This window comes from Toxotes jaculatrix, chromosome 9 (assembly GCF_017976425.1).
Source record: "Toxotes jaculatrix isolate fToxJac2 chromosome 9, fToxJac2.pri, whole genome shotgun sequence".
Lineage (NCBI taxonomy): Eukaryota > Metazoa > Chordata > Actinopteri > Toxotidae > Toxotes > Toxotes jaculatrix.
The window spans coordinates 3,711,727-3,732,790 of record NC_054402.1 but is presented as its reverse complement, the minus strand read 5'-3'; the positions used below and the strand labels follow the sequence as shown (position 1 = coordinate 3,732,790).

At 41.9% G+C, this 21,064-nt stretch overlaps 3 protein-coding genes and 2 non-coding genes across 5 annotated transcripts; 4 read left to right on the top strand and 1 right to left on the bottom strand.

Annotated features, from left to right (window-relative positions):
- Positions 1 to 60: 60 nt before the first annotated feature.
- trnap-cgg lies at positions 61 to 132 on the top strand. Its single transcript has one exon. It is a non-coding gene; the product is annotated as a tRNA-Pro (tRNA).
- A 277-nt stretch (positions 133 to 409) lies between these two features.
- trnap-agg lies at positions 410 to 481 on the bottom strand. The gene has a single exon. It is a non-coding gene; the product is annotated as a tRNA-Pro (tRNA).
- A 694-nt stretch (positions 482 to 1,175) lies between these two features.
- On the top strand, positions 1,176 to 5,562 carry thap12b (THAP domain containing 12b). Its single transcript, XM_041047210.1, has 5 exons — positions 1,176 to 1,490; positions 2,110 to 2,230; positions 2,331 to 2,438; positions 2,561 to 2,597; positions 2,698 to 5,562. Exons 1-5 carry the CDS (start codon positions 1,402 to 1,404, stop codon positions 4,605 to 4,607), a joined length of 2,265 nt encoding a protein of 754 aa, XP_040903144.1. The 5' UTR covers positions 1,176 to 1,401; the 3' UTR covers positions 4,608 to 5,562.
- A 743-nt stretch (positions 5,563 to 6,305) lies between these two features.
- map6b (microtubule-associated protein 6b) lies at positions 6,306 to 13,715 on the top strand. The gene is made up of 3 exons (XM_041046745.1): positions 6,306 to 7,054; positions 8,617 to 8,830; positions 12,003 to 13,715. The coding sequence occupies exons 1-3, from the start codon at positions 6,306 to 6,308 to the stop codon at positions 12,210 to 12,212; spliced, it is 1,173 nt and encodes a 390-aa protein (XP_040902679.1). The 3' UTR covers positions 12,213 to 13,715.
- Positions 13,716 to 16,345: 2,630 nt separating this feature from the next.
- On the top strand, positions 16,346 to 20,677 carry zgc:112083 (uncharacterized protein LOC550461 homolog). The gene is made up of 10 exons (XM_041045542.1): positions 16,346 to 16,404; positions 16,835 to 17,046; positions 17,487 to 17,713; positions 17,821 to 17,932; positions 18,016 to 18,168; positions 18,270 to 18,344; positions 18,717 to 18,837; positions 19,166 to 19,304; positions 19,475 to 19,599; positions 19,749 to 20,677. Exons 2-10 carry the CDS (start codon positions 16,896 to 16,898, stop codon positions 20,179 to 20,181), a joined length of 1,536 nt encoding a protein of 511 aa, XP_040901476.1. The 5' UTR covers positions 16,346 to 16,404; positions 16,835 to 16,895; the 3' UTR covers positions 20,182 to 20,677.
- Positions 20,678 to 21,064: the final 387 nt, after the last annotated feature.

The following is a 21,064-nucleotide window of genomic DNA, read 5'->3' as shown; positions in this document are numbered from 1 at the left end:
GGACAATTGGACCATGTAGTAGACTTATATAAAAGACCCGACAGTGTATTTTACTGACCCGGCTCGTTGGTCTAGGGGTATGATTCTCGCTTCGGGTGCGAGAGGTCCCGGGTTCAAATCCCGGACGAGCCCTGAAACATTTTACTCCAAGGACAAATACACCATTAATCGTGAGTAATGATTTGTCTACAACAATATATAATACTATAATAAGAGTTTTAAAAAACAATCGTGAAAACTCGCACCTTTATGGAGCCTTTTGGTTGCTGATAACTGTACAATATGCTGTTTTGGATGTTGGTGTCCATCTGTGTCCTCAGGCCACAAATGAAACTATTGTCCACGCCTTAGCGACAGGATCCTATGAGCTAAACCTCAGGTTATATTACTGAATAAGTTGACAAAAGATGGGCTCGTCCGGGATTTGAACCCGGGACCTCTCGCACCCTAAGCGAGAATCATACCCCTAGACCAACGAGCCATGTGACGGTATGAAGGAATCAACTGTTTATATCACCGAGGCCCGATCGACCTATATTATTGTTTTTGGGGTTTTTTTGGTCTATTCATTATTATTATTATTATAGCGAGAGCTTTTACTGAAACGAACACATCGCCACTCCCCGACGAAGTAAGCTAATAAGAAAGCAGTGGCTAGGAGTCACGACGCCGAAGCTGGCTTTCGATCCGACACTTAAGGGGATAGTTAAGGGAAACTTAAGTGACAACGTTAAGAGGCCGATTTTCCTTTTTTTTAACCACTTACTGTTATGGAGGATGCTAAGACATCCCATTTAAAGCCACAACGCCTTTAAGCCGATTGCTGATGGATTTGTTTCTTTTCTGTTTCACATACGGTCAGATAATAGACCGAAAACGAAAGCAGGATATCAAAAGATCATCACCTATCTTTGTGAACACAGCGACAATCTAACCGTTAGCCCGACCCTGGCAGCTAGCTAGTTCCTGTCCCCTGTCTTGCGGTAACTTGACCAGTGGGTGGCAGCAATGCACCCTGGACAGCTGCTGCTACTGTATTTATTGAGGGTGAAGGAGAAACATGGTTAACTGTCTTTGGTCGATAGAAACATAACTGACCAATAGTTATGTCCTTGGGTTTAGGTTCGTCCAATCAGGTGTCTCGTAGGCGGGACATAGCCCTGTACAGCGTTCATCTCCAAATTCAACCGTTGTGAATGTGTCGTGAATGCAGTACGTTGTGTGATAGTTGTCCACGGAAAACGCCTGCCGTATACCACTTCAGTATCGTGAGTGATACAAGTTGTTTGTCAGTGTTTGTAAATCACCTGCGTGTCACTCGAGTCCCTAAACTAAGGCGCCAGAGCCAGCAAATGACAATACTTAGCTAAGTCGGCTAAGCTAACCCTCCTAGCTTGAAGCATGCCGAATTTTTGCGCGGCCCCAAACTGTACACGGAAGAGTACACAGTCAGACTTGGCATTTTTTCGGTTTCCACGGGACCCAGAAAGGTAAAGCATATTATTTACTGCTAACCACATTGGTTAACTTATGTGTTCATGTGAACAACATTAACTTGTGCGAGTTCTCATATAACTAAAGCAGCGGTATGTTTACATGATGAATGTAAGATTGTCCTTAATTTTTATGAATGTTTATTACTAGTAGAGCTTTACCCTAGGACATTTTTTATCGTCGATTGATCGCAGTGTGTATAAATGTTACTAAATAAGAGTTAAAAGTGCCTGTTATAATTTCTGAAGGTAACTCAGACTCTGAAGTAGGTTATAACATGCAAACTAATGTAGGTACTGGGCACAGCTAATGCCTCCGTAATTCACACTGCAGCTACAAAAGATAACAACCACGTCAATAGCTGAAAATGAAAGCAAGAAAAATATTTTTCCAATGACATATTACTTAATTCCTTCGTTGTTTCCATAGTAGCTCTGTTTCGTTATGCAGTGGGACAATGGTACCTCTCAGCACCGAAAAGTTTAGTTTGCGTGTTGTAATGTGATTCACTGTGAACATATTGCATATTGAAGAGATGGTCTCAGGCAGTTTATAAAGTCACAGCTACTGTTGTTTTTCAAATGTCACATAAAGCTGGTTTATGCTTTTTTTAAGATGCCGAATCTGGGTGGAAAATTGCCGCAGGGCAGACCTAGAGGCGAAAACATCTGACCAGTTGAACAAGCACTACAGATTATGTGCCAAACACTTCGATCCAGCTATGGTGTGCAAAACTGTGAGTATCTGACACAGTTCTTGCCAAACAGCCTGGCAGCAATTTTGCCCAAAAATAAGTTTATTTAATAAATGGCTTAAGTGATTTTATTGTATTTCAGAGCCCCTATAGGACTGTATTGAAGGACACAGCCATTCCAACCATATTCGATCTGACAAGCCATCTAAGAAATCCTCATACCAGACATCGCAAGCGGATTAAAGAACTTGTAAGAAAAATATTGTTTTATCCCTTAGTTTGCCTTCCAGAGTTGTTTTAAAATGTTCCTCTTAATAGTTTACCAACAGTTGTCTGATTTTTGCTGATTAACTACATTTTTTTAAATTTCAGACTGAAGAAGATATAAGAAAGATTAAAGAAAGGAGGTGTAAGTAAATAGGAAATGTAAATGTAACTGCATGTTCATTTTATGCTCTATCCATTTACTTAAAATGATCACTGTTGCTTTCTTGTTTATCTCTACCCAGTGGCATCTTCTATTGAACAGCTTGTTTCCAAAAAAGATGCAGCAGTTGAGGATAGCACAAGCACCAATGAGGATGAACCTCAGCTGTCCACAGAGGAGAAGGAGTTTCGTGAATACCTGAGATCCTTGTTTGAGGTCGTGGTCATGTTAGGGAAACAGAGTATCCCATTAGTGGCTGACAAAGCATCTGAAGCTGAACACAAGTCCAACAACTTCCAGGCCCTTCTAGATTACCGCATAAATTCTGGAGATGAAGCTGTGAAGAAGCGATTTGAGGCGACAGCTATAAACACAGAATACCTGTCTGCAACCCAGCTGAACCAGCTCCTGGACGTCTGTGAGAATACAGTGAGAGAGGAGATGCTAATGGAGGTGAGGGAGAGCCGCTTCTTCTCCCTAGTGACAGGTGACCTTGTTGAATTTTCCAACGAGAAACACCTGCCTCTATTTTTACGCTTCGTGAATCAACAGAATGTCCTTCGCGAGGAGTTTTTGGACTTTTTACTTTTTGACGGTGATGAGTCTGCACTGGTAGAGAGGCTGGAGGCCCAGCTCACTGACCGCTGGGGGCTTAGCATGGAGGACTGCCGTGGTCAGGCCCACAAGGCCACTGGGACTTCCACCACCAAGATGAAAGCTGTGGCAGTATTACTGATGGAGAAGTATCCCCTTGCGCTGCACATGCCCTGTTCCCATACGGCACTGAACATCCACCTGGCCAACAGTCTGCCTTTTCCCAATGTCCAGGTTGTCATGGAGACCCTGAGGAGGACTGGTGCTTTCTTTAGAACCCCGCTGACTCAGGATGAACTGGAGACAGCCATCTCTTCTCACTACCAGAAAAATGAAGAGAAAGGAGCTGCACTGAAACAAGCTCGTGGCTCAGGATGGACAGAGCAGCACAACGTCTTTGATGTGCTGCTAGATTTGTTGCCACCCCTGCTGCTGTGCATGGACAACATTTGGGACAATGTCGGTGGAAGGTTTGCTGATGCTGTCACATCAGACGCGTATTCAATCAAAGAAACTTTGGCCGACTTTGAGATCATTGTCACCATCGTCATCTTAAAGAATGTTCTCACGTTCACCAGAGCCTTTGGGAGGAATCTCCAAGGGGAAACGCTTGACGTGTTTTTTGCTGCCAACAGTCTAACTGCTGTCCTGCATTCACTAAATGAGGTAAATGATAACATCGACGTCTACCATGAATTCTGGTATGAGGAGGCCATGAGCGTGGCCAACACAATGGAGATTCCTGTGAAGGTCCCGAGGCTGTTCCTCCGTAAACAGCGTGCAGCTGATGTGGGTGAAATCCAGGCAGAGTCGTATTTTAAGGAGTATGTGACTGTCCCTGTTATCCGTGGCATCATGCAGGAGGTGGAGGACATGTTCTCTGAGACCAACCTCAAAGCGCTCAAGTGCCTGTCGCTGGTCCCAGCTGTTATGGGCCAAATGAAGTTCAACACCACCGAAGAGAACTATGCCGATGTTTACCGCGACGACCTCCCCAACCCAGACACGCTACCCGCAGAGCTTCACTGCTGGAGAATCAAGTGGAAGCACAGGGGCAAAGAGGTGCGCCTGCCCACCACCATTCACGAAACCTTGCAGCTTCCGGATGTCAAGTTCTTTCCCAATGTGAACTCCTTCCTCAAGGTGCTTTCCACTTTGCCTGTGCTGAAGCTTGAAGCCAGCAAAAAAGACACAGCAAGTGAACGGCTGCAGGCTTATCTTGCCAGCATGTCGGCTAACCGGTGGAACAAAAGCCTCACAATGCTCAACATTAACACTCATGTCAAACATGACTTGGACGTCATGGTAGACAAATATTGCAGACTCTATCCGGAGGACGACCCTGAAGCTGAGGCAGAGTCCGAGGAAGTGGCCGAGGAAGACGCTGTGATGAAATGATATGACGGACACTGAACTTATATAACTGCTCTGGGACAAAAATGAGTGAAACAGATATTTTGTTGGTCACAAACACGTCCTCCTTCAGTTGCTCATGTCTATTTCCCTTCACTTACAGCTGGATATTTGTACTAATAACCTAAATTCAGATGTGTGGAGGTCATGGATGGAAAAATTGCGGCACCACAAAACATCCAGAAATGTAAAGCTCTGTTAAAGGCGTGGTCTGTAAATATTTGAAGTTTCTCTATCAGGTTGTTTTGTTATTAGAGTAGCCTCCTCTGTAATGATGCTGTGATCTTAAGGAAAGTAGTTTCTGGCCTTTTTTTTCCCTTCATAGATTTTATTTGTTAAATCGAGTAGATGGGTTTTCTCTGCTCAGGTTAACCCTGGCTCATTTACAGTAAGCTTTACTGTGTAGTTTTAATTCAAACCACATAATGAACCCGAGTAGCTCTGTTGATCCACAGCACAGTGATTCCTTTTCAGTGACTGTGAGGCAGGAGGTGCACAAGAGGGAGCAGTTACACCAATATCAGCCCTGTCCCTGAATGAATGCCGATAGGAAGCCATTTTTTTTTATATGAATCAAAAGCTTATATTGATAGTGTGCTATGTTTTGGATAGTTATAAAGGCAGGTATGTTGAAAGTTCACTTTAAACGGTATATTTTGATTGGAGCAGCTCTTGATCAGATAACTGAAAAGAGGAAAATACCGTTCTGACATGTACTGAAGTCACGTTTCCCTCACCATGTGCTGTTTTACAGAGAAAAAAAAGGAAATTTAATACAACACAGCTCTGGGTGTAGCAGTAATTGTATGTTATGTTTAGTTTGCTTTTGTTGCCTCCCAAACAATTCTTCAACTTGTAAAATTTTACATTTAACTTTCATAATCTATTTTCAGTTTGTTTTAATAAAATCCTGTTCAAGAAGGAAAAATGAAGACACTTTGAGTCAGCATTGTGGCTGAATGATTTTTATTTTTTTATTTTTATTTTTTTTGCTGCATGCAAACTTAATGTTTGGACCCTTTTAGTTAAAATGAAAAGAGCATGCGAACACCACACTGAAATATCAGACTGCAGACTGGTACATGGATTTTTTTTTCCTCCTTTTTTCCAGCTGCATTATCGGCCATTTCCTCCAAACGGAACAACAATGGGCCTCTGTTTCATCCGCTGTAGATTGAATTGGCATTTTCTGACATGGCAGCAGAGGGGTTAACCGTGTCTCCGCCCTCTCTGCTGGCCAGACGGTGACGAGCTCAGGTGATAGTTCACCGTGCAAACTCACAGTGCAGAGCCCGGGCATCTCGAAGCATCACACAAAATGTGGGTGGGGTCGCTTTGATGCGCAACCAGACAGCAATGTGCACTCCACAGCAAAGCCCGAAGTCCATTTGAACTTCAGTAAGAACGAGTAGCCTGCAGGAGGAGAGAGGCGGCGGGGGGCGGGCGTGTGGGATCTGCTTCTTTTAGTCTCAAGCAAAGATTGGTGAGACATCCTCAGCAGAGAATTACATAAAGCTGTAAGGAAGAATAACCCTGACTGGACAAAAACAGAGTGTCCAGGGTGAGGGACCGAGCACCTGCCAGTCTTTGATTCGTGAGTAGGACGTTTATTTGCGCGTTTATCCCCGATTCAGAGGGTTTCTGTGCATCTTTTCCTAGTCCGCCTCCTTGCATTTAATCACCATGGCATGGCCGTGCATTACGCGTGCTTGCTGCATCAACCGCTTCTGGACCGAGCTGGACAAAGCGGACATCGCGGTGCCTTTGGTTTTCACCAAATACTCGGATGTGGCCGACGTGCAGCATCTGCCCCATCACCCGCAGCCGAAGCAGAAGGCCGGTGCCATTGCCATAGAAACCCAGCCTCATCCCGGCGAGAAGGAGGCTGGGAAGGCACCGCCCGCGACGGGTGCCGCAGCGGGCAAAGATGGCTCTACTGCGTCCGTCATGCGCCAAGACTTCAAGGCGTGGAGAGTGCGCCCGGAGCCCAGCTGCAAACCCAGAAATGAGTACCAACCCTCGCCGGCCCCGTTCAGTAACGAAACTCAGTATCAGAAGGATTACAAACCCTGGCCTATACCGAAAAAACACGACCACCCATGGATCCCCAAACCCAGCCCCACCGCCACTACCAGCACCACCTCCGGCGGGCCAGAGCGGAGCGCGGGGAGAGGCAAGCAGGAGCTCGCGGCCGCCGAGGCCGAGAGCGGCGTGGAGAAGAGCGAGATTGAGGAGAAGATGCAGGAGAAAGAGTCAAAAGAGGCGATGAAGAGAAGCGTTAAGAGGGAAAAGTCAGCAGAGAGAAAAACAGGTGAGAAGACGGAGGGACAGGTGCCTGCGGATGCGAGCGCAGAGCAGAAGAAAGGCAGAGCAGCTGCAGACGCTCTCAACAGACAGATCAAAGAGGTGATGTCGACTTCCAGCAGCTACAGGTAAGTGTGTGTGTGTGTGTGTGTGTGAGATGTTTTTCTTGATTTGTTCTAATCCCACTGAAATCAAATCCTGCGTTTTCGCCTTTATTGTGACTTTACAATGGATTGCACCTGAGACATTTTATTTTTTAAAGCTGTTATCAGTGCTGTGTAGAAGCACCCCGTTACACAACATTTCTGAAAGCATCTGAACCTGTACAGCTGCTCTGTTCAGCGATTAAACACCATTCAGATCACCAGGTCACCGTGGGATTTTTGGTGTTGCATGGTCTCCCGTTACAGTCTCCGGTGGTTTCCAAAGCAAACTGATATTGCTACAGATAAAGGTTTCCTTATTGATTTTTTTTTCCTGCCTTATCTTCCATGAGAGTACTACCAAATCAATGCCGCTGTAGCCCATAAAGGAGTAAAGCCAATAAAAGGGTCTGAATGTAATCATGTGTCCTAACATGGTTTCTTTGCCCAGGCTTCCTCCCAATTGAATTAGGGAGGCATGATGCATGCAGGTTGAAAGGACTTCCTGTCTTCATTCTGCCCCACTGAGATATGGAAACTAACACATGTTGTTGAAGACACAGTATCCAACTGCTGCATTTTATGAATAAGCCAATTTACTGAAGCAGAGCCCTGAGTATACTCTCTTGATGGTTTCTTAATACAGTAATAATTGTGCACTCCTTATTGTCCACAGGGTGGATCCGTAGATGTGTTTTAAAGTCCATGGGCCTCAATTTTAGCTTTTTACAGACTGTACCAGTTCCAGCTCCAGCTCCTGTCCCCGAGGACCTGTAAAAAAATACATGCTGCCATGTCAGGGCTTCAAGAGCTTAGAGAGTGAACCTAAAGATCAAATTTTGACATCAGTGCTGAAAATAACATTTAGCCAGTACAGAGAAATGAATAGGTGAATATGATCCTGTGATATGAATCGAGTGTTCAGCAGTAAACTGGCAGCGGAGCTCTGCGCGGCCTGGTGCTGAGCAACAGTCAGCGTGAGGCCTTATAAATGCTCAGACAATATAAAAGTCCCCCGGCGTCAGTACGCTGTGTGACCCATCCCATTTAGCCCTGCCACGTTTCTAACTGGACAAGAGTGCGTGTTAAAAATTAGACAGCAGCTCACAGTGATGTATATTTGTCATTTAACATGGGCATAGGCGAGTATGCCAATCATAATCCACACCGAGCAGAATTCCTTCATTTTGAACACGCTCATTGTGAACGTGCTATTTTTGTTAGCATGACTAGATAACATCATTGGCTAGTCATGATGATATGCCTTACAACTGGGACTAAATTGCTGCATGGCAGTATAGCAGTATCTACTATTTAAGTGGCTTTAAACCTTTTGGAATAACTTTTAGTTCATGTCCAAGGAAAAATACCAAACATCCTCCACTCCCAGCTTCTTCAGTGTGAGGATCGGATCATTTTTCTTTTAGTAAACTGAATATCTTTGGGTTTGGGGCTGTTATTTTGAGAAAACAACTGTCAGAATAAGTGATAATGAAAATAAGCTGCAGCCCTTAACGCTTCATGTTTGTTTCTTCAATTGCTCTTAGGACTGAGTTCAAGGCATACAAAGATGTGAAACCAGTGAAGCCCATCAAAGCTCCATCTCAGTATAAACCCCCCGGGGAGGAGACCAGTCTGGAGACCAGCTACAGTGCCACATTCAAGGGGGAGCAGGTGAAGGCTCACCCCACTGACAACAAGCTGCTGGAGCGCAGGAGGATACGCAGCCTGTACAGTGAGCCTAGCAAGGAGCCTGCCAAGGTGAGAGCGTGTCCCCACACATTTCCCGTGCTGTTGCCACAGGTCTGTGAAACACTGCTGCCATTTATATTCTGAGTTATGTTTCCTTTAAGTGCATTGAATGGCATACACTAAGTGCCTTCTTTATAGTCATGACTAAAACTTAATTAGCCCTGCCACATCTTAGGTTTAGTATTTTGTGATTAACACGGTGCCAGGCTTACTTTGCTGTGGCCTTTACTCTCTGGAAGCCCTGGTGCATGCATTTTATTTTATTTCACAGACCATCAAAGTCATGCCCCGGCCCAATGGCAGGCGATTGGTGGTCAGACTTATTATACGCCAACTAAAACAACTTCATATATCAGTTTAGAGAATTTTTAAATGTTGAAGTAGCCAGCCTGTGTACAGAACTGGGTCATTCAGCAAACTGTACTTACTAACACTGAAAATGCAGCAGTTTTAATGGTAAAATAACATCCCAGTTTTGGATTATACCAATAAGCGACTTCATCCCATATTAAAGCAGGTCTTTATTTGAAGATAATCTTTATTTACACTTTATTTTACAGGTCCGTTATTTCCTAAATGTTCTCGAAAGTTTCCTGGAAAGAACCGTGTAGTTTACATCTAATTACAGGGAAGATTGAGACAAAGTTATTTGATTGTTGTTTTTGTTAGTTTGATTAGTTTTATTGAGTTTATTTTTGACATTCAGATGAATTTCCATGGAAGAAATTACTCCATTTAAACCTAAGAAAATATTAATCACTCATTAATTTATTATTGGAAACTCTTATTTTTCATTTATGCTGCATTGTAATTTTAGTTTGTAGACACATTTCACACATTGCATGTGTTGCTCATTTTCTATTGACTCAGTAAAAGCCACAGGGTTGTGCTAGAAATGACTGGAAGTGTACTCTCTATTTTACCTGTAATTAGAACCAAATCATATGGTTTATTTCAGGAAACTTCTTTGGAGATTATTTGTTAATAAATTGAAATTTACAGACCCATAAAATGAAGCGTTGCCAGTATTCTTAACCTGGACAGATATCTGCGTGCATGTTGTTCACAGTTCAGACAAAATTTGGTCAACAATTTTTTAATAATGTGTCAATAGTAGTGTGTTCATATGGCCACTCCCTCTCTCGTTCTTATAGGACTTCTCAGAGACTGAGAGCAGCTCTGTTCTAAATCTGCTGTAGTCAGGTGTGTTCTCTGTTTCTTCTAGAAGGCATGGAGGCTGACCTCAAAGTGATCAGACGCAAACGTGCATACTGGAGCCTACACACACACACACACAGTATGCACCTTGGCCAGTATGAGCTTCAGTCACATTTGTCACTCAGCTGCCAGATGCAATCCTCACAGAATTATTAGCCACAGCGTCACTGATTGCCCACCTCTCGGTCTGCACCACCCGCTGCCTTTTGTGGAGGTCAGTGGTTTAAGCAATTCACCAAAGGTTTATGCGAGAGGGTGGATGGATAAATGAAAACACGTAACAGATAATCATCAAAGAAAAATAGGATTTATTGCATCAGTGGAGCCCAACAAGACAAAAACGTCTTCACATTCAAATAGTTCACATTTAAACAGATCTGCGCTGTTTAGGGCTCTATTTTGGTGACAGTGTATGGTGCAAATTAAATTAGGTAAAATAAAATTTTGTTCACGAGTATTTCCATGTCTGCACACAATTGGCTCACCATGAATTTAACTCCAAGTGGGCGGATAGGCACCGTAGGGTGTGTGCCAGTGGCAGCGGCAGGTGGTGCAGTATATTTTTGGCATTGGTAACACTTGTTTGCAGATGATGTTCTAATTTTTTGGCTTTTGATGTCTGAGTTGCGTAGCTGCAGTTTTTCAGCTCAGTGCGATGCAGTCGTCGACAGCATCAACAGTGTATAGGGAAGGTTAGTTAATGTGTTGAATCTCATGTGGACTGTTCTCGTAATCATGAACACCACGGCGCAGAGTGTTAACCCAGTGTTAACATGTTTCTCCTAATGCCACTTTGACTGTCTGGGGCAACAAAAATTGACAAAAAATTATACCATGCCCTTCGCACCACCTACTTTGTACCGCCGCTCTTTTATTCACAGAAATAGAGCCCTTCATTTTTTTCCCGTCAGGAACAACCTTTTACAAGCATTTGTCATCTCGTACAGTTTATACTTTTTAAGGTTTATTTATTCAGCAAATGTTGAGCATGTATGCAACTTATTTGCTGTGCACCAGCTCATTTAAACAAATGGACCATTTGGCAGCTTCTCCAGAAGTCTTTCACCGTTGTGGAAACTCCACAAGAGCAGATGTGCCTTGCTGAAGGGCACATTCATCCCTGCACCCACATTTTTCCAGTCGCTATGGGAATTTGAACCGGCGATCCTCCAGTCGCAAGCCTCTAGGTTTTGCCACTACTATTAATGGTTGAATGTAACCAAAATATCTCAGACTTTAAAGTGTAAGACTAACATCATATACTAATATAAACCACGTACTTTATATGCTATACATTCTTTAAAAGTTTATTTAATGGAAAACTGCATGAACCACTGTTCTATAAAACGAAAGGCACAAATACACCTTTTGTGCTGTTTTTTTTTTCTTTTGTCTTCATTGCACTAACCACATAATGCAAATATCACCAGTACCATGTGGTGTCATTTGCCTGTCATTACTTTAAGTAACAGGATAAAAGAGGTATGTATTGCATGCTAAAGTTGGACTCTGACATCATGTAGAGTCTCCATCAGTTAAGTAAACATTTAAAGGAATAGTTTGACATTTACGGAAATACACTTATTTGCTTTCTTGTCTAAGAGTTTGATGACAAGATCGATACCACTCTCATATCTATTGTTAGATATGAAGCTACCGCCAGCAGCTTAGCTTAGCATAAAAACTGGAAACTGTAAAACCCTGTTGTTGTTTTTTTTTTGTCCCTGGATCAGAATTATCTGTTTCCCTGTATCTCCACTCTAAGCTAAGCTAATTAGCTGCTGGCTTTACATATTAATATAATCTGATATTAAATACACAGACACGAGAGTGTTATCGAACTTCTCATCTCTCATCTCAGCCAGAAAGGGAGTTAGTGTGTGTTCCCACAATGTCAGAAGTTTAATGAACTCTTTTTAAAACAGAGTTTAATTTGAGTATATGCACCTCTCTTCTCTTTTAGGTGGATAAACCAGTGTCTCGCACCAAACCAAAAAAGACACCGACAACAACAACAGGAAAGATGGTGAAAAAAGCAAAAGAGAAGCAGATTGCCAGTTCCCAGTCAACCAAGAAGAAACCTTCTTCGGGCACCCCAGAACCCCAACCAGAGGGAGCTGTCACAAAGAAGAGCAAAGAGATCAGCAATAGACTGGCTGAAGCAAAGCAGTAAAAGTTCCATCTCCACACTTCTTTGTGCGTGATCAAAGGTTACTTGACAAATTGGGCGAATCTCTTCCCTTTGGTTTCTTTCTTTACCTGTTGTTTTTGCTGTCCTGTCACATATTGTTCACCTCTGAATGGGCACTGATTGTTGAGCTTTTAGAATAATGCAAATAATTTCACTGTAAACTGTGTGTGTGTGTGTGTGTGTGAGTGTGTGAATGTGTGAAAATATGTGATTGCTTGTGTTGTGGTGCACAGAAACGCTTTATATTAATTGAGCACATAATTTGCACATTATTTATATGAGTTCTGTTCGACATCAAAGTATAAAAAAAGAGCCATCTGTACACATGGTATATGTGTATGAAAGGGCATTTTTACCTTTGTCTGAATGGATGATTATTGAGATCAATATTAAAATGATTGTAGAAAATGTCAAGGGGATTATTTTTCTCTGAGACTGGACCACATGAGAGGTTTTGTTCAAAATACAAAATCTGTTTTACAGTTGCGTTCCTAGTTACAGTGCCTCCGCTGTATGGTCCTGGTTTTCATTTCATTGTTCTGGATGATATCTGGTTTCATCAGTTTGGTTGCTAAGGAACCAAATGACCTGTAATATAATTGCTAAAGCTTGCATGCAAGACCCCGTTTTTGGTTGAGTAGCAACATTTTAGCAGACTTTACTGTATGTCACAGTCACATTTTAGCTTGTAAATTGAGCCATTAAAGATAAATGTATAGGGGCAAGACCTTTTCAAATATAATGCATGTGTAGTAATAGATTCTGATCACACCAAAAGGTACATACAGTAAGTAAAATCATAGTCTAGTGGCTGTTAAAGCTATAAAATAAACACACCAGCAATATGGTTTCACCCACAAACCTATTTCTTGCAGTTTAAATGGAGATCCACTCATTTGATTTAATAGGAATACTGTGGTACAATGACTCAGTATTTTGTGGCATTGCTCTCCATCCTCTCCTCTGAGCTGTGACGCTGCAATTGTTCTAAATAAGAAAAAAAAAAAAAATGCACATAGGCCTGAAAAAATCTGTTGTATTTACTCAAAAATGTTCACTCTGAATGGGCTGATCTTTCCAGGTGTTGAAGGACAAGGAATGGGCCAGGACTTGAAGTTCAGCTGTTTAAAATGCTGCTGTCTGAAAATGCGCAAATCACATCTGTTCATCGTGAGCGTGACATGAGGTGTTTTTACTAAAATGCCATCACACCCGATCTCTCTCTGGTCGTAAACACAGTCGGTAGTCTGCTACGGTACCCTTAGCAGCCAATGTGGCTGCAGTGTGTGAGGGCCCAGTCGAGCACTAGCCACCGTGAGTCTGCTTCCACTGTTAGCTTGTGTGTGAGTGAGTCTGTGCGCGTGTGCGTGCGTGAGAGACTTTTTTGTGTGTGACCTCTACAGCCTGCTGCCTGCTAGCATCAAGTCTGACCCAACCACATGAAGTGCTGCTATGCACTCCAACACCCTGGTGCTATATTATCTCTCATCGTATATGCTGTCTGGTTTGGGCTGTGTGTGGCGTCAGACCAGAGTGAAATGATGATATGACAATGTCATACCGCTGCAGACATGTTGTGATATTGTGCTTGTATTCTCAGCTTGCTCTGAATGAACTCTGATTAAAATGATGACACAGAAAACTGTTTTCTCTGTCTTTTATAAACTGAATAACCGTATTCTACCTTCACCCCCGTAATCTGACAAAGTATTTCTTTTGATTTGCAAAAATGTTGTTGAAAATGTAAGATTGAGACTTAGCTGAATAAAAAGTTGTCTTACATAAATGTATTATAATTTGATGCAGCAGCCTTTGAATGCTACAGTAATAAGGAGTAACTAACTTCTAACATTAACATGAACTAAATCCATTATTATTATTTATTATTATTATTTTATGAAAAATAGACACTGTACATTTAATTAAATTAAATAAATTCAGAGGTGTCAACAAAAACTTTATGGGACTTGGACTAAATTACAGTAATCAAGCAAACTGAATTATTAATCTTTAACTCTCATCATCGCTGGTTTGTTGAGATCTGATTTGTTACAATTCTACTTGAAAGTAAAATCCGGATAATTATTTTCCAGGACTGGGTTTTATTCCCACAGCACTCATTATGGCCAGAGCAAGCACAGTTTGCAAGGTTTTTTTTTTTTTTTTTTAGTAGAGGAGACATGCTGTGCCCGGCAGATGTTTCAATCCTCAAAACTAAGCACTGTCTAGAGCTATTTAAAGGATGTTTTTATTAGTATGAGATGTTATCAGTGCATTGTTCTCTCAATTTTTTATTCAGTCCAGTTCAGAGATTAATTGAGAGATGCAAAATCTTCTCGTTTTAAAACAAAATATTCATCTGAAATGAAACAAATGTCACATGTAAAACGATCGTAAAATATTATTTGATTATTTTTTTCATTTCATTCTCTAGCCGGCTTTGGGACGCTTGTGGTAATTTTCCTGTGAATCAGTCATCCTGACATGAAACTGCATGAATAATTCAGTTGTTATGGGCTCTTATGTTTGCAGAGCTGCATGAAATATTGAATAAGAGATCAGCGATGGCACTGGAGCTGCCTAAGCTCTGCCCCCTCTCCAAAAGACTGGTCGGCTGGTTACTGTCTCACCTACATAGCTTATTATGTTGTGTTGAAAGGGTACAGTTAAACTCTCATACAGTTGTTTCACTGTGTATGAATTATACTGTAGTATATGATCTGAGTGAGAAACTACAGATGAGTTCCCAGTTTGTGAGTCACCAGATAAAAATGTGAAAGAAATTCAGATTGGATTAAAAAATGTGCACCACAACATACAGTCATTGGCTATTTTGAACACCTGCATTGTTCATATCAGTGTACAATATTGTGTGACTTTATTTGTGTTGTACTGACTTCACATTAGAAGACAAGCATCCTTGTTTTTCCCTGACAGACATTGCATGCTGTGGTGCTGATACTCGGCAAATTCTGACCTCTAGTGGATCGGATCCGTTGCACAATCTCACAGCACTTGAACCAGTAAGGTGTCTCAGCAGCTCATATTTCCACCTCGTTAACCCCCATGGGATGTGTCCTTCCTCCAGGCATAAATTACCTCTCTTCCAGCTTGGCTCCAATTTTCTATTATTTACTCCATACGTAAATTAGACCATTCTTATTTCTCTGTAAATCAACATCAGTTTTTTGGGTGGATGACACAGTTTAATATGCCTGACGCTCAGCCCCAGCCCAGACACTGACTCGCCATCAGTCTGCTTCTGATTCTTTCCAATCACTGCATCTAAAAAGTACATCCACCTGTATGTATATGGTCTATATTTATATTTATTCATATTTACTTCTATTTCTATTTCTTGTAGATTTGCACATTGATTTTTTTATCTGCTAATACTATTGTATTTTAATTATATTATTGTGCTTATAACTATCTTAACCTATTTTTCTTTTCTTTCTTTTTTTTTTCTAGTGTTTTTTTTTTTGTGTGCAACTGAGCGACTGTGACCAAGCAATTTCCCCTGTGGATCAATCAAGTTTATCTAAATCTAAGTCTAAGTCTAAGTACATGGTATTCTCCTTTGATTGTCTCGTCTATCTTGCTGAGTCACAGAAATACTGAGGAATTTGTCCTGCCAGCAGTCTGTCATTTAAGATCGCTTTTTCTTCTTTCCTGCAGCATTAATCATCTAATGATCCCTCAGATTTATCTTAAGATCTTAAGATGACCCGTAGATTGAGAACCTCTGGATTAAACTGCCTGACTGTGTAAATTATATAAATTAGTGACACACTGATGTATCCTGTACATACATTTTACAGATTACATACCTTACTTTTACTTAAGCAAATGATCGGAATGCTTCTTTTAGCACCATATTTTAACACAAGACTAATAAAATGTGAAAAATGTGCTTTAACCGATTTTTTTTTCCCGTTTTCACGGAGATAAACTTCCTCCAGTCTTGAACGTGTCGTCTGGCTCTTGTACAGCAGGTGGCGGTATGTTCTCTCTTTCATTCTTGTCAGTGTTTTTTTTATTTCTGAATAACAGACGAAGAATGACAACTTCCGGTTTCAGACAGGAAATAAACAAACGCAGACAATCTCAGAGGAGGGAAGAAGAGTTAGCCCAGGGCACAGACCTGCTGCTGCTGCGACTGACACTAAAACTCGTAAGCAACAATTACAAAACTTCGTGTATCAGAAAGCGTTGGAAACGTTAGTGTGTGTTTACAAACTCCCCGTTAAAATACCACTAAGATTTTTCACGTGAAAAGGTTTTTTTAAAAAATCGTTTGAAGCTATGTGGGAAAGATGCGATAAACTGTGGTGCCCACTGACAGGTTTAGCTGTAGCTAGGCTGTTAGCCAGAATACTAGCTTTCATATAAACACAACATATTTAACTAGAGCTAGTCACTGGTTTCTTAACTAACTGGTTTAAAAAAAAAAACGTTTGTGGGCGTTTTCTGTGTAATTGTCCTTTTTCAGTTAGCCTGTGCCAACTCTAGCTGGCATCATATCCAAACCAGTGCTTCTCAGCTAAGCCCTCAGTTTATTTTCTTTGATTAAATGTCTTTCTCTGTTTGTGTTCCTGTTTCAGGTGGTCAGGGCTGGGTGTGTGCAGCTGCAGCTGCAGCAGCACACAGCGGGGGACCACCACCATGATGACAACTAAGAGGCTGGACAATTTTGAGGTGGCGTGTGAGTGGGCTTCGTGCAGCTTCAAGGGCCGCACCATGGAGGAGCTGAGCGACCATATGTCGCTGCATTTAAAGGACTACCTGGGAGACAAAGATGCCCTGGAGGAGCTGGGTAAGTGATCCGGATACGTGCATCCATGTGGTATTTTTGGTTAGTTAGTGGCATTAACAGTTGCTTGTGTAAAAGGCTGCTATTTCTGATGCCTTTATCAGGCGTATGCTTTCTGTTGTTACTGTTTTTCGTGAGTTTTCGTGTCAGAGACCTTTTTTCCCCATCAGTGTACTTTAAGTATAGGACTGTGAACCCATCCATTTTATAAGGTTTTAGGAAATGGATCAAGACGCTCATAGAATAAAACGCCTTGTTTTATTCTGACTTTCTCTGTTGTTAATGAATCCACACAAAGGATGCAAGCTCATGATGATTGACAGTGACTTGTTGTTAATCTGGGTTAGATTTAGGAGTATTTATTTGCACAACTGCCCAGCCCCACTCAGTCCAGTATCAATACACTCACTGTACATTTGCCTTCATGCCTTCTCTTTGTTTAGATGAGTATGCTTGTCTCTGGAACGGCTGTGAATTCCTGTCCATGGGTAGTCCCGCGGAGCTGGAGGTCCATGCTTACTTCCACAACTACCACGGTAAGCTCAAGTTTGTCGGCTCGCAGTTGCTCAAGTCCCGTCCTGACCTGCCCAGCTGCAACCAAGGCGTGCACAGCAACAACCTGGTTCCCGAAGGATCAGATGGATATGTTTGCCAGTGGGAGCACTGTGATGTAGGTATTTGTAGTTTAAGTTATTCATTCGTCATCAAATCAATGATAGCACCGTGATTATCATAGAATCTCTATTTTATTTTATTTATTTATTTTTTTTTACACAGAGTACTTTTAACAATCCCGAGTGGTTCTACCGACATGTGGACAATCACGTTGAAAGTGCTGAGTCACAGTCACTCTCACAACAGCAGCAGGCTCTCTTCTGCCACTGGACAGGTATGAGAGAGGAGATGTTCATGCTATGTCCAGCTTTACCTGCACTGGCATTTTGTGATGTACGTTTCATGTCTCTGTGACAGGCTGCGATGCTTTCTTCAAGATCAGGTATCGTTTGAGAGAACACATGCGGAGCCACACTCAGGAGAGACTTGTGGCCTGTCCTACGTGTGGCAGCATGTTCTCCAGCAACACCAAGTTGTTTGACCACCTCCACAGGCAGGCGGAGCCAGTGGGTGAGGGGGACACTTTGGTTTGTAAACATTTTCCCAGGATGCTGCTGTTCTGAACGTTTTGCATAAATGCTGATTCTGTGTTCACGTTCTTATTCAAACAGAGTCGCTGGTATGTGAACATTGTGGCAAAGCTTTTTCCAGCGAGAGACTTTTGAGGGATCATGTTCGCCAGCATGGTAATAACTTTTTACGTGTGCTTTTAAACACACATTTCTGTACTTTGACGATTTGAAGGAGAGCATCCTTTGATTTATGAATATCACCTGTATTAGGTTTCATCCATTTCAGATGCTTTTCAGTTTCACTACATTGTTCTCTGATGGACCGATTCTTAAAAACACTGTGTCACAAGGATGAATTATACTGTTCTCTTATTCAAATGATGACAAAATCTTTTTTTTTGTTAAATAGGATTTTATAATAGATAACAGATCTGAGGTGCACGGGGGTCTCTAATGACCCAAGCTGACCACATTGGGCAGTTAATCAGCCATTAGGCAGGTATTATATTTAGTAATTACTTATGTTCTTTTCTGTTATTCCGCCAGTGAACCAGGTGAAGTGTCCCTTTTGTGACATGACCTGCACGACTTTGGCAGCTCTGAAGATCCACATTCGGTTCCGCCACTGTGATGAGCGGCCGTTCCCGTGTGACTTCTGCGACAAAAGGTAGGCCTTTGAAAAAACTGCTGATTAGACATCCAGTTAACTGGCATTAAAAGTAGGGATAATAAAGCTTCAGCTATTTCAATAAAACTGCCACTGGGCTCATGTGTTAAACACAAATAATTAGTGCCGTTATCAGAACTAATGGGCTTTATTTATGGAAAAATTGTAAATAAAACTGTAAATATAATGTAATTATAATGTAACCTTTTTGTATTCAAGGATGGTAAACGTGAATATGTTTTTTATCTAGTTCTGAAATGGACTCGTCACCATTATAAAATGATGTTGTCATATTATTATTGTAATTTTTTTTTTTTTTTTTTAATAGATTTAAGAATCAACGCGATCTACAAAAGCACACAGATGTTCACAATGAGGGCACTGTGTATCACTGCACTGTGGAGGGCTGTGATTACTCTTGTCACACATTCCAAACCATGAGCCACCACTTCAAGAGAGTACACGAGGTTTGTCAGCACCAGCAGAAAGCACTCAGTAAATCTCACTATCGTACCTCTATATATGGTTCTTTAGAAGTCCTGTATATCGTTAAAAGACAATTATTTTTCCACTCTTAGTCAGTAGTTGAACTGATGCTCTGTTACTTAAATTATTACATGATGTTCTTAACCGGCAGGTTGGGGGGATGTCCAAATATAAATGCCATATTTGTGATAAGGTCTTCTCCTGGTGTTACACTCTCACGCTTCACCTTCGCAAAAAGCACGAGCTGAAATGGCCCTCTGGACATTCACGCTTTAGGTGAGTCATAGCAGCCAATCAGCACTCAGTGTGTACGCCGTCTTGTTTATGTAGTTTTTGTTCATGCTCTCTTTAAAAGTCAATGAAAGGAGAATGACAAAAATAAGTATGTAATTAATGTAAAAAAATATTCTGTGTTTTCTCCACAGATACAGAAAGGATGTGGACGGCTTCCTAAAAGTAAACATGGTGCGATTTGAGACAGTTGAAGTGACCAAGGAAATCATGAAGAACATGGCCAAAAAGCCGCAGGGCCTTCGGAAGAGTCCTCGGACCAGCAGCCGGAACAAGAGGGCTGCGGTCACGCCAGAGAGCGGCCGGAGCTCGCCTGCAGGATCCTCCTCGCCCTCCTCCACCTCCTCCTCCTCTTACTCCTCAGAGTTCTCTGGAGCTGAGGATGTCTCGTCTCAGCCCAGCCCCAGAGGCAGTGACTCTCCTGTCTACTGTGTGATGAGCACCATCCCTCACATTGAGGACGAGCCTGGAGGATTGTCTCAGGAGGACTGCGATGGCAGTGGGACCTCCGGAGCCGTTCAGGCCCTGACGGAGGTCGCGAGGGGCCTCGGCATGGACGTGGTTTGATTGTCCACTTTGCACTGGGTGAAATCACAAATGTCCAGCGTAGGGTCTCATGTAGCTGTTGTGCAATTAAATGATTTTGTCTGTTTTAGTGTATTTGGCTGCAGAACTTTCAGTGGAGACCTCACTGGAACTGCTTCCTCATGGTGTTTGTAGTGATGCCACATTGAGACAGTTCTCTCTACACTGGTTTTAAGGGGACCACACATTCACTATAGCAGCTCTTATTAACTCCAATGCCTCCGCTTAGCTTTGTGACTTCTTGCGTTTCTGAGATTGCCTGTGAAACATGCAGTAGATTGACAGAGCTTACATACAGTGAGTTAACAGCACTACAAAGCTAGATCTGTGAAATGTCCTTCTTTACACACCATGTTCCATTTTCTTTGATGTCTCCATGATGCTTCCCAGCAGAGGATTTCAGAGGACGTTATTTTTTATTGTATCCTTGGAATGTTGCTTAATTTTATTGTTATAAATTTTAAATACATTTTTTATACAAAAGTAAGCATTTCTTGTGTTTTTTTTTTCCCCTGTAGGCTTTAGAGATGGGAGTGTTGACATTGCCCTGACTTTTCATCTAGCACCACCATCACCAGGTCCACGTTTTAAAATGGCCAACACTCTGGATGATGAGCACGGTGAACATTAAACCTGCCATTAGCATGACCAGTTTTGAACTTAACCCCAAAAAATGTGCAAGCACGTGCATCTTAATATATTTAATCAAATAACCAATTTAACAAGGGAATCATTACAGTGTAAGAACGACTGCAGCATCGCCAAAATCCATCTGAGAAACTGATGACCCCCATTAACAGTCTTTATTCCCTAATTAAAACGGTTCTAATGCAAAGAGTGTCTCTCAATATTAAAATTTGAAACA